Source organism: Buteo buteo, chromosome 14, assembly GCF_964188355.1.
Source record: "Buteo buteo chromosome 14, bButBut1.hap1.1, whole genome shotgun sequence".
NCBI classification, from domain to species: domain Eukaryota; kingdom Metazoa; phylum Chordata; class Aves; order Accipitriformes; family Accipitridae; genus Buteo; species Buteo buteo.
Genome location: NC_134184.1, coordinates 28,886,782 through 28,900,079, shown reverse-complemented (window position 1 = coordinate 28,900,079; position 13,298 = coordinate 28,886,782). Strand labels below are relative to the sequence as shown.

The 13,298-nt window shown below is 42.7% G+C and overlaps 1 protein-coding gene across 2 annotated transcripts in view; it reads right to left on the bottom strand.

The window, feature by feature from the left end:
* The window catches only part of DGKH (diacylglycerol kinase eta), a 158,119-nt gene extending 145,183 nt beyond the window's left edge, over positions 1-12,936 (bottom strand). For both annotated transcript variants that reach the window (XM_075046135.1, XM_075046136.1), the window contains exon 1: positions 12,736-12,936. In XM_075046135.1, the coding sequence (XP_074902236.1) occupies positions 12,736-12,900 (165 nt within the window). In that variant the 5' untranslated portion in view covers positions 12,901-12,936. The remainder of the gene's footprint in view (positions 1-12,735) is intronic.
* Positions 12,937-13,298: the final 362 nt, after the last annotated feature.

Here is a 13,298-nt window from a genome sequence, read left to right as displayed (position 1 = left end):
GATGTTCTTAACTGGAACTATATAAACAGTGCTTCTATAATAGGCACTACTCTGAACTTTGTCAGGGAACTGCCTGAACTTCAGGCTTCATGCTTGGCATTGCTTTTCCTGAATTTTAAACCTGAAAGAAACATCTGCAAAGATGAGAATAACAAAGCTACACACAATGGTTAAGGGGAAAAAAAAAATAAATCTGAGAATTAGCAATTTTCATGCATAGAAATTCCCCCTGTAAGCTCTATTCCCTAGGGTAAAAATTAAGTGCAGATTCAGTCAAATTTAGGCGGCTCTAAAGAACAGAAAAACTCAGCCTATTATACCACTTAACAAGATACTGCTAGTGATTTTCAACCTTTCCGTCTAAAAATAAGGTAATTTTGCAACTAAAACAAAAGCCACCATTAAACCTTACGTGTCAGAACATTTTTCCTTATTTATACCTATCAAGATGAATAATAATTTTATACAGTGTGTAGCTACCTAGAGAACAAAAGTTCTATTACACGTGTTTCTAATACAGCCTTGCACATATTCTTAGCCTTTAATCATTGATCAAATTTTCCAAGCAAAATTCAGTGCTACCAACTATTTTTTTCTGTGGATACTGCATATTATTTTTGTAATACAGCTTAGTATAAATTTGTTTTTATTTAAGTTACATTACATATCTCCCCAATGAAAGAAAAAACACAAAAGTGCTTTTCTGTACACGACAAAATTCTGCACACATCAGGAATCAGAGGTTTAGTATTGCTTAACACCTTGGGGAGAAGAGTTGGAATCGGTATTTCTCCATCACCATATGCTGTGGTTAAAATTAATTAGTGGTATTAGCAAAAACCGACAAAGTTTAAGTGGTCCAAGGTCAAGTAAAATGGAAGACCAAGCTTGGGCTAATACAGGAGACAAAGTCTTTCAACTAAACCGCACAGTTTGAGAAGTTTCATAATCACTTTCACAACAAACAATTTACCAGAGGGAAAGCATTAAAAGTGTATCCAGGACATGAATGGCCAGGAAGTCTATATTTCATCAAGTCCCTGTGCCCAGCATTTCCTTGCTGCATTTAGATGGGTCTTTTTCTGTACCATACTCATGACCTCTGAGCCACCTGTCACCACCTGCAAGAGGTGCAGAATCACCTCCACTGGCTAGACCCAGGGATGTGGGAAGATCGGTGAAGGTGGTGCAGCACTATCCAGGCACCCTCAACTGCATCTCAACCAGTTGCATCTTGGTCAAACCCTAGGTCATCAAACATCATGCAGAATGTCACCAGAAACAACAGAAAACGTGGAAATCATTTAAGTTCTTGCAATTTCCTTTTATAGGAAATTTTAGTTTAGTTTAGTTCCCAGTTCCCATGAGTACCTCTTAAAATTCTAGCTTTTAAATTTTAACTAAAGCAGCATACAAATGGTCTTAGGGCAGATAAATCATGGCTATAGTAGGGAGACTATTAAAAAGTAGCTATCAGTCCAGGGAAGTTTAATTTAGAGGAGAAAGACTTTAGAACTTGATAAGGCATAACATGATTCCATGCCATTGATCTGCAATCACACAGCTTTATCTGTAACGCAAACAAAAAGTTATTTAGAATACTCCTAATTAGGTATAATAAGCATACACTGGCACATTACTGAATCTATAAATAGACAGCAACCACACTATTTCACTCCTGGTCCATGTTGTAAGGTAGGGGGGGAGAAGAAAGGGACTTTCCTTTTTTTAGACCTTTCTTAAAGTTGTGCCATTGAAAAGAAGTAATTTTTTTGCTTCTGAAGGTATTTAACCAGGCCTTTCAATACTGACAAATCTTCCTCAGATGACACAGGTTACCCTCAACACTTGTGTAAAAGGAAGAGAGAGAATACTTAATTTGAAATAAATCAGGAACCATATTCTACCGATCTGTATGACATTCAGAGAGACACAGCTCTGGGCAACCCAATGTTCCTTTGAAAATATCCCTCCTCTGAGCGTGGGGGTAGGACCAGATGACCTCCCAAAGTGTCTTCCAACCCAAATTACTATTATGAGTCTGTAACAACCCCCATAAATATTTTTTTCCTAGAAAAAAGTCCCTCTCTATAACCTCTCACACCTACACACAGTAATATAAACTGTGGATTAGCTATAAATAACCTTGGTGTATATTTCAAAGAAAAGGTATAATCATCCTTAGCATAAAATTCAGCAGAAGCTCATTTGCCTCTTGCCCTGGTTGTGACGTTTGGGTTGTTGGTTTTTTTCTTTACTCAAATAGAAAAATATAAGATTTCCCAGTCATTTCCAACTCCTCACTGTGAGACAACCTCCCAGGGACACAGGTTTATCACAGGCTCAAACGGTAATTTGAAATAGGAGCCCTTTGTAAAACTGTTGGCAGCAGATCGCAGATCCCTGGCTGACAAAGGGTGGGGAAGGAGTAGAACCTGTGATGTTAATTCCTTTTATCTCCTCCTCAATGATGCACACAGCAACCAAGTGAAAAACTGGTGGTTTTTTCTTTTTTTTTTTTTTTACCCTAAACAGTGTAAGCAGAAAAAAAATCAGTATTGGTTCGCATGCACACACACACATGCACAGAATTGCTTGCCTGTTTATGCAAGAAGTAAGGTCATCTGAAGTGTACATATAATCAGAACTATGGGAAAATGCAAAGCTTAAAGAAACTGGAATAAAGATTATGTATTCTTAAAAAAAAAAAAAGCTATTCACTACAGTTGCATTTACCTGGCAACACCAGTTAACATGAGATAATACACAAAAGCACTGAAGGGTTTTTAAGCATACAGCTTGACATTGCCAGCACATTTAAGAGCTTGCTTTTGACAAAAGCTCATCAGAAGTTCTGTACTTATTAGGATCTTCTTTTCTTTTGAAATGCTGAAGAAGCAACAGAACAAGAGTTTTGTGATGCAGCATCAGGGGCATAGATAGAAATCTGGCAAGCCTCTGAAGCCCAGAGTATTTTTTTTTAATGTATTTTATGAAATTACCAAGTATGGCAAGGGAAAAAAAGCTTGTCATCTAGTATGACAGGATACAAGCACAGGCCCTAACTTGTATAACTGCCTTTGAATTTGTGAAAGCTTATTTGCCAGTGGATTAGGAAAGGTTGGAGACCACCGGCCTAAGCAGTAAAGTGTCTCAGGTATAAATTTTATCTTGCCTGCACACAGTTTTGAGGCACATTGACCAAAATGATCTCGCTACAGAATGTTAACCAGCGGACTCAGTACAGGTAAAAGTCCTTTCTTTGCTTCCTAAAGCTTGCCTGCTTCCAGCAGCAGACAAGAAGCAGCAGACAAACGTGTATTAGCCCAGCATTCATTCATAACCAAAAAAGATGATGCAGTCAACTGAGCTACATGAAGAAGTTTTCTCAAATTCTGTTTTCCCCCTACAAAAGCATTATAATGCAGACTTCTAAGTTACATGCAAAGTTTGCTTAAACAAGTTCACTCACTCAGGGGAAGGAAAATCAAGTTTAACAACATCAGATAGATGGCTCGGAAGGTTATTCCTGTTTATTTGTCTGTAATGAGAAGCTGTGTAAATGATAAAAATATTTTTTATTTCATTAAAAGCTCGGGTTTAATCAGAAACATTGGCTCTCCATCTCACACCCAAGTAACTCACTCACACTAGCTCCTCCTTGCAGAGCTGCACCCTCTCTGGATTCTTCCCAGGTAGAATCAACATATCATAAATATATCAAGTTAATATACAATGGAAAGAATTACTGTTTACACCATGAACACCACCATATTATTTCAGTGATGGGATCCTTGACTCACAAACCCCCTTTTACTCTTTGTGTTCTCTCTTTTTTCACTTTAACAGACTCCTGAGACTGAGGCCAATCAATGTTTGTCTACAGAGTAACTCATGAGTAGTTCCTCGAGATATCAGGCAAAAAATGACAATAATAGCTGAAAAATCAGCAAAAAGGGTGCATTAGTTTTCAAGTCAATAGCTCCCCAGTGAACTATCCAGAGGAGCAACCTCATATATCTCCACCCTCTCTAAGACTCCATGCCCAACAAACCTTTTGGTCTTGGGCAGTTGCTCTCTTTATGGGGATTATTGGGAGAAACCTTGCAGAGGCACAGGCTGAAAGGAAAAGGGATGTAACCTTTTCTCTGTTCAAATTCCTGAAGAAACCGTGACAGCAGCAGGCAGGAAAGGAGGGAGAGAACAAGCAGCAAGATGTCTCTATGGAAGCATTAAAACAAACACAGAAGTATGTGCCCGTCCTCATGATCAACAGAGTGTGCACAGGGAGGGAAGAAGTCTCTGCCCGACGGGTGGCCGGGGCTGCTGGTTAGCCACGCTGATCCTTTCTGACATCCTTAGCTGAACCAGAGCAAGCCACCCTTCTCACCAAGAGCTGGGAAGACACCAACCTCCCTCTCGCTCGGGAGCATCACAGCAGCAATAAGGACTACCAGCTGTCAATCTGAAGCCAGTCAAACTCGGTTGCTAAATTTAAGCAACCACACAACAGGACATAACTGACCAGAGTAGCACGACAGCCCTTTAGATCCACTTAAATCTCCGCAGGCATGAAAAACCTCGGCAGATCTTCCCAGCACAAAACTATGCCAGAAGTGCAAAATGACACCGAGGGCACGGCTGGCTCTCCTCAGCAAGAACATCTAGAGAGACCCTGGCACGGGCTGGACACGCATCCTCCCAGCGGCTGCCCACAGAGGGGCTTGTGTTGCTTCCCACCCGGCAAATACATAGGGAGACTCACCACCCACAGGCTACTACTCAGCTTCAAAACCCTATTAAGGTTGCTAAGTGACAATGAAGTAGCGCAATCTCGCACCATTTGCAAACCCCAACATTTAAAGGCAAGGAACTGAATGGTTCAGATCATCATAAATCTCACGCCGCCCATCTAATAAACAAATAAATTCTCATCAAGTGTAAAACCTTGCTGAATTCATTACAATAACATTAACTCTCCCAGGAGTACAGCTCAGGTTTTTGTTATCGTGCTTTCAGTATCTATGCGGTGAAATATTCCTAAATAGGAACATTAGTCAAATGAAAAACTTAGCTGGAAAAAAAAAATTATCTGTTCTTTCTTCATAATTGCGCAATATATCAGGATAATTCCTACAGGGTAAAAGTTTTATAAGTCAACTACATTCTGACTTCATGTACGAATTTTTTATGGCCCACATCCAACAAGCACTTAAGCACTGGCTTAATTTTAAGAAGGAATTAATCATATAAAAGTGTACAGGACGACTGAAGTGTTTCAGTATGTGCTTAAATGTTTTACTAGAATAAATCTCTTATTTCATTTTAAATAGCATCTAATGCAGTGGTCTTATTTTTAGCACATCAATGAAATAATATTTATTTTGGGTCAGCATTAGGCTTGTTTGGTGTGATAAATGCAATGTTTACATTAAGAAAGAATGAGGTTTCTTTTTATTATGTTGTGGAGGATGTAAGTTATGGATGCCCCCAAGCTAGGCTTTTTTTTTTTTTTGCCATTGCTAGCAAGTTGAGAGCTGTGGCTTGAACTTAGTATAATAGAGCTGTGGTTACCGCACTGTTATTTAGTAGCCTGTTCTTAGGTTTTTAAAAGAAGATTTTGGAGAACACAGCTTACTTCTTGGAGGCAGGAGAGGAAGGATAAAACAGTAATGTAAGAAGGCGGCAAATACAAAGGCGAAAGAAAGAGTTACCTCTCTTCATAAAAGACAAAGTCCAGGTACCAAAGTATCAAACTGAAAAAAAATGAACAAAGACAGCCATGCTGTCAATACCTTTATAACATCACATCCACCTATGTTACAAATAACTATAAAGAATCTCAAAAACTTAATGGCCAATCAGAACAAAATACTGGTCTTGTGGTTCCTCTGCAAGTGAGCTACTTCACAAGACACCAAACTATGTCTTAATTAGCCCGATCAGAGGAAAACATCCAAAACATCAGAATGACTACAGAAGCATTCTTTTATACCCAAAACTCCATATTCTGAGCTTCAATGAATCCACACACAAACACGTATTACCTTCTTGCTGCGCTTAGATTTTGAGATCTCCAGAATATATATGTTGTTCTATAGATCCCTTACCAGAAGCATTGTTGGTCAGAGTTCAAAGTAACTAACAGTAACATTGTTTAACAAAAAAATTAGCCTTTTGGAGCCTCCCAGAGCAAGAACATTGGTCTAAGCTGCCTTTTATCGTCTTCAGCTAGCCAAGAGAATTCAGTATTTCCCTTCAGATAAAGGCTTTGTGATAGTGAGACAGACTATTCTTTTGATCACTACTTCAATTAGAAAATCACTGTAATTCTATGCATTCTGCTACAGATATCCAAACTAACTTGGCTAGTCCAGCTAGTCATACAGTAGTCATACAGCAGTCTTGCATCTTGGATTCTGATGTAACTGCTGGAAACAATTCAAAATGTCCGCAAATTATCTATATAGCCTTACATGGATAAAGACACAGCTATAGAATAGTCCTTTCTTGAGCTCTGGCATGGCTGTTCTGTGTCTTTGGGACTGTGCACATGAAGTTCACAAGATAAGGCATCTCAGAAAGGGATTCCCAGTTGTCATTTATTCTTGAATGAGTCTCTTCTTGTGTTTCTTAAAAAACAGATATTCTCTCTGAACTACACGATAAGCTCAATGTGTTTCACCTGATCTTTTTGGCAGAAAAGCATTCCCCAGCTCCTTGGAACAAAACAATCAAAATCTCTAATATTAAAGATGAGAGTGTGATTATCTTGTCTTTTTTCACACACACAGCTCACCAGTTGGCAGGGGGGTGGGGGGTGGGGGATAATTCATGTTATCTCTCAATACAAAATAGCATTAATCATTTAAAGATTCTAGAAAGAAAAAAAAAGCAACATTTCCTTTGAGACCTGCTTGCAAATATCTATTGAAAAATGTTACAAGCTCCTCCTTTCTGGTACTTAGCTGGCAATTTAAGCTTTGCCAATACATGCATCACTAAAATGCCTTCGCAGATTTCATTTCAGTTTTATACAAACATGTGTCAGAATTTGGAGTGGTAATGACCACTGTGCCTTAAATAGCGTAACTCTTTCCATCCTAACCCCGCTCGCTTCTATGTAGGACGTTCAATCATTTTTAACCTCCCCGAACTACCATGTCTTTGGCTGAAATTTTCCATTAATGGACCCTTTTTTGAAAACCTATGTAGACATACAGCAAGTATGAGAAGCAACAAATATTGCACAGCATGTCATGCTAGAAACTGGTTTGCTTCATCCAGGCATACTCTAGAACTGAGTAATATATATGGATATGAAACTTCAAATATATTGCTCTGTGCATTAACTATGTGTGTCTGCATCTATCAGGAACATATACTGATGAACTGATTCTGAATATTTCACTTAAAAAATAGGCTAAAGTCCCCAGGATGCAGGGAGGGAATCAAATTCACCAGATTTTACAACAGTTGTGAGAAAAAGTTGGTGAAACATTTTACTAAGGATGGATATACAGTACAACTAATTTAATTGCAGAGCGAAAATGATGGAAAATACGAATACTGAAGACAGATATCCTGCAGCACCCTTCAATTTCTTCTGTGGACACTGCCAGGTGCCAAGAACTTGAGGACAACTGCTATGCACTCGATTGCTTTAGTTCTGCCCCATGCTGTGTAAACACAACGATAAAGTTTAGTGACACTATATGTCTTACAGCAGTTGCAGAATGAATTGCAAATTACAACACATTTTGAAGCTGTGCAGATTCAGACAATCCTAATGCACATAGAGGATCCCCATTAGGGTTAACTTTGCAACCGTAGCATTTTCCTGAGAACTTCTGGTGCATAAAAAACATGCTTCCTTAACCAGTAAGGAATCGGCCACCAGTTAGCTGAGTAAATGAGGAACTATCAAAGCTAGAAAAAGCAGATTACATTGCAGGGAATGATGTTCATGAAGTCTAACGCCAGTATCAACCACAGCACTTTACATTTAGGTGAGTTAACAAGCTATGGTAATCGGAGAGAAATGTATACCAGAAACAAACAGGAAGTGACTACTGGGACTTGGCACTGTCAAATGTCACCATATGGAAGAGGTTAGAAACTTTTTGAAGGCTCAGTTCCTAAATGGCTGGTGTTATCCACTAAGGCCAATAAAAACACAGTGGGGAATTTAATTAATTTACTTTTATTACTCCATAATGATTTAGGAGCTCTAAAAAAATATATTAAGACCTCAGATAAGATAATTCTAGTAACAACTCTTGCCATTTAACTAAACAACACTGCATCATCTCCACTAATTATAACACACTCGTGTTTCTGAACATCTCCCACGTTACAGCAACTTCATTATAAACAAAAACCACTGGGGGTGAAGGAGAGGAAGAAAGCATTCTCTCAAACACATTACAAGTGTATTTATCTTGCTCAATACAACGTATTTTCTTGCACTTCCCGATTTATACTTTCTGCTCCAGCATGTCTGCTTCATCCAAAAATAAACGCAGGCCAGATAGATACCCAATTGTGGATTTGAGAGTAAAACATGTATCCAGCAGAGCTTTCCCATTAACTGCACATGGGCCCATTAAAGTAGGAAGCCAGGTCAGCGATGAAAGTGCTGTTCTTCATATCCAGTTTTTAGCAGAGAGTACTCAAGGCAAGAGTAGGAACTATAGCTGTGTTCATCTGACGACTCTAATTCCAAGTATTCAGGGACTATTTCATTTATTAATCTTGTGCTCATCCCCAAGATGACCAGAATTTAAAGAGAAAAAGTGTCAGCTCTAATTTGAACCTTCCCTTCTGGACAGGTTCCAGCCATAAAGAACTGAAGCAAGACCATCTTTTTAAGGAATGTACTTTGCACTGCAGTGATTAACTTTAAAGAAACTAGAAGCCAGCTGACAACAGGCAGTTTTTTGGGCTGTAGCCCCAAGAACTGAAGTCATCTGCTTCATTTAAGGAAGGCACTGTAGCTGCCTGTCTTAACCAGCATCTTTAAAAGTTAAGAAGCCAAGTTTAACACAGACACACGGAGAATTTTCCACAACTTCAATCCCCAATATAACACTGCTTGTACATCATCATATATACTGCTTCAAACTGTCTGACTACAGTTTTCCAAAGTCCTCATAAAAACATTCTGTATATTCCAAAAATGTTTTTTACCAAGACACTTTTTATGTACTAAATGTTCAGGTCTCCCAGAGTGGGGGGAAATGGTGGGTAGACATCACGAAGTCAAGAATTATTTCCATGCTCTCCGTTCGGTAATTTGGCTCAAAACTGCTTGAACTTCACAGGTTATCTGCCACCTGTTTATTCCCTTGCATTTCCTCCAGGGAACATATACGAGCTCTGCAGATGCAACAGCTTCCAGGATGAGGTTTAAAGATCCTGGCTTTAATCTCACAAAATTTTGGTCCTGACTCCCCTAAAGACACCTACTGCTACAGTGTCACTCTACAACCAAGTACAAGGGCTTGAGCAAACAGCTCCTAGGTACAAACAAGGTGTTGGCCCAAAGAATAGTTTAGTTCTTTGCACCACAACTTTTTCTCTCCTCCTCAGGTTTGCAGACACCAAAATATGCTGATCTTGAATTTTTCTGCCTGGGGAAATAATGGCCATACTTTGACACAGACATGCCTTTAAAGGACTCTAAAGATGTGGGGAATACATATGCATGAACTAAAAATACACCCATGATAGAAGTTACCTGACTGTCCAGCCCTATCACCCATCCGTTTCTCATAGCAATTTACTGTGAAAGTAGTTCCACTGAAATCAAGCAAGCAGTTTGCAGAGGAAGTTGCTATTCAATGTGGGCAAGCTATGGTGAAACTGGACAACAGACTTCTAAGCAGAACTGTGAGCATACAATTAGCGTACCACGAACAAGCAATGAACTTCAGTGTAATTACATCTGCCAATATAGTATTCTTTCTTTTCACTTCCCTGTTCTGCTTTTCATCCCCTGCCCTCAGCCAAATAATTAATTGTTTTTATTTAGGAAGGAGAGGGCAAGGCTTAAAAAACTCCCTTTGAGCACTACAGGTGCTAGAAATCTTTAGACTTATGTTTCTGCTAGCAAAAGGGCTTTGCTCTTATACATACATTTGCTAAATCTTATTATACACGCTAAAAAAAAATCCACTCCTGAATGATTCTATCTGAAAAGTGTCACCATATGGTAGCTTTCACAAATGATCAACTGTACCCAAACATCTAAAAATAACATCTTCCTTAAGTAAAATAAAAACAATTACCAGCAGAGACTTTTGGGTATAGTTCTGAGCTAAGGAATCAATACCACGTTGCTGAAATGCTTCAAGTAAGCCTATAAGCAACCTCCGGAGAAAAATAGCACAGCGTTAAACGGCCCGCAAGCATCAATGATAAATGTAATATACATGTTTTGGGTTCTTTCAAGAGTCTATTCTTAGCTGTAAGACAAACCCAATCCATTTAATTAAAACCTTAGCTTACAAACACATTCACTGAGTAAGTGAAGCTTAACAAATCTAATTTGAATGAAAGGGACAAGCTGGGTAAAAGAGCAGCTCCCTGACGTTGCTTGCTCTAGTGGTTTCATGTAACCACTGATCACCAACTACTACAACAGCAAACATACAACACCCTTAAACTAAATGGGAGTTGTCTGTCTAAATATAGCTACTTTTAAATAATGCATGGCGAGTTATAAAATAAAGTGCTACTAAATTATTTAACGTGGGTCTCATCTTTAACAAAGATAAATCACTTTTAATTAAATAGAAAGAAAGATGTTTATATTCGGGGTTGCATATTCTTGTAAATTGCAACCAGTAAAGCAACATTTTATGACTCCAATTATGTCAGCAGTCAGTTTTTCCTATATATATCCAATTCACAGAAATAGAACTGAGACGCAAACTAAGATAAGCAAAAGCATCACTTGTAGAGCTGTCTTAGAACATCAGGCGATGCCAGCTTTGCATTCATTCACAGCCCTCAGATACAGAATATCACACCAACCTGTAACAGCTGCTAAGAATTGGCTGGGATCTCATGCTCACAGACCTGTTTCAATAACGTTCATAATTCACGTTTTCCTTACGCAAGCATCAACCTCTATGAGAGCAAACCCTGGAATACACTTAACACCACTACAGCTAATAAAGCATCATGTTCTGTCACTTTTAAAACATTTTGAAGACTGCCACACAGAAGTGGTGTCAAAGCTGGAAGTTTGCGTGGGACTATGTTTTCAACACGATGCAATAGTTGTGTATTACTTACTATAGTAACCCTTCAGCCGGGCCTAACAACTGCAAATGCAAAATTAACATTTAGCAATAAAATGGGATGACATGTCGTGTTTAGGAGGTTTCAGGAGAAAAATTGCTTTCCACCTCGCATAATGGGATAATGCTACTGTTTAACAACCAGTGCTTTCTGTTTAAAGGCGGCTGCCTTTGGATGTAGTGTGTGAAGCGAAAGCTCAAGGGAAGAACAGCACCAATCCAACAGGACTCCGCAAACAGCTCCTTACTAACTTTACTGGGTGCTCTGTAAAGGAAACAACAACACATGACCTATTGTGCAGAAATCAAAGCGTAAGTGTGATCTGTCTGGGCCTGCATGGAGTCACTTTGCCCCTCAAACCAGACGCTTGCAGCAAAAACCCTGATCTTGATGTCGCTGCACCCATAAGCTCTCCCCAGCGGGGTTTTGCGCAGCCCCCATCACTGAACACGGGCCACGCTTTGTAGGAAGTCACAGGATCCTTCTACACGGAAAGTCAGTCAGGTCTCATCATTTTTATACTTCTGAATGCATGCTTGTTGAAGTTCATTCTACAGGACAAAAAGGCGATGTAAATACACCATCCATCAAGAAGTCAGCCCCCCCAGGACACTTCAGCAACCCGAGCCAGCCAAAAACCGGCACCAACCTGAAATCTTGACAGCTGCTTTACCTCCCCAGCCCCACGAGCGAGGACGTATGGAAGTTTTACTCCTGTCCCGCCAGGTGCCTTTCAAACTGGACACCGCGGTTTCCCTCCTTCGCGGCGCTCCCGCTCCCAAACCGGAGTCCCACGTTGCCACCACGGGGCTCCCCGCCTGCCGCTCCGAAGGAGCGGGCGGAGGCGGCGGGCCCCCCGCCACGGGGGCTGAGGAAGACGAAGCGGTTTTGGGGGTGGGGGGGAAGGAAAGTCGGTGAGGAAGGGCTCGCCGCGACAGCCCACCCGCGCTGTGGGGAGGCAGGGCGGGATCCCCGCAGGCAGCGGTGCCCGCCGCTGAGGAAGAGGAGCCGGAGGGAGGCAGCCCGCCACCGCTTCCCCCACACCCAGGACGCCCGGGCAGGGCAGGGCAGGGCAGGGCAGGGCGGCTGCCGGGGCAGGCGGTTTCCCCTCCGGCCCCACGGAGCCCCGCCGCCCCGGGGGGCTCTTCCTGCCAGCCGGGGACAGATGTGGACGCAACAGCTGGACGGGGAGGAGGGGAGAGGGAAGGAAGGAAGAGGCACGGCTGCCTCACACACACACACACACACACAGAGAGACTCCCCCTTCTCCACACACAACCCGCCGCCGCTCCCGGGGATGCGGCCGGGATGCAGCGGCCGCCCCCGGCTCCCGCCTGGCCCCCGCACTAGGACGGGGATGGAGAAACTGAGAAACTTGCCCCGGCGGCAGCGGGGCCGGCCGGCTCCTGCTCCCCCCCCCCCCCTTACCTTGCTGCGGATCTGGCCCGAGGTGGACACTTTCCGGATGAGTTTTTGGGGGCCCTCGTGTTCCCCTTCGCTGTCCGACGACTCGTCCGCCGCCGGCGCCGGGGGTTGGGGCTGGGGTTGCTGCGGGATCCCGGCGCCGCTCATCCCCGACTCGGCCCCGGCCATCTTCCCGGACTCCTGCCGAGAGAGAGCACACGAGCCCGGCTCAGCCAGGGCAGCCGCTGCCGCTCCCCTCCCCGGGGAGGAGGAGGAGGAGGAGGAGGAGAAGGAGGAGGGAGGAGAAGGAGGAGGCGGCGCGGGAGGGTGGGGAAAGAGGCGGCGCGGGGAGGAGGGGACGAAGGCGGCGGGGACGGAGCCGGGCGCTGGCGGAGCGGAGCGGAGCGCCCGGCCGCCATCTTCCGCCGCCGCCCCCCCTGACAGGGCAAGGCCGCGCGCCCTGCCCTGCCGGGCCACGGCGGGCTCCGCTTTCCCGCCCAAGGGGGCTGAGGCGATGTCCCCCTCCCCGCCCCGACACACACTCATACACACACACCGGCGGGCGGAGCGGAGGGCCGGCGCCCCGA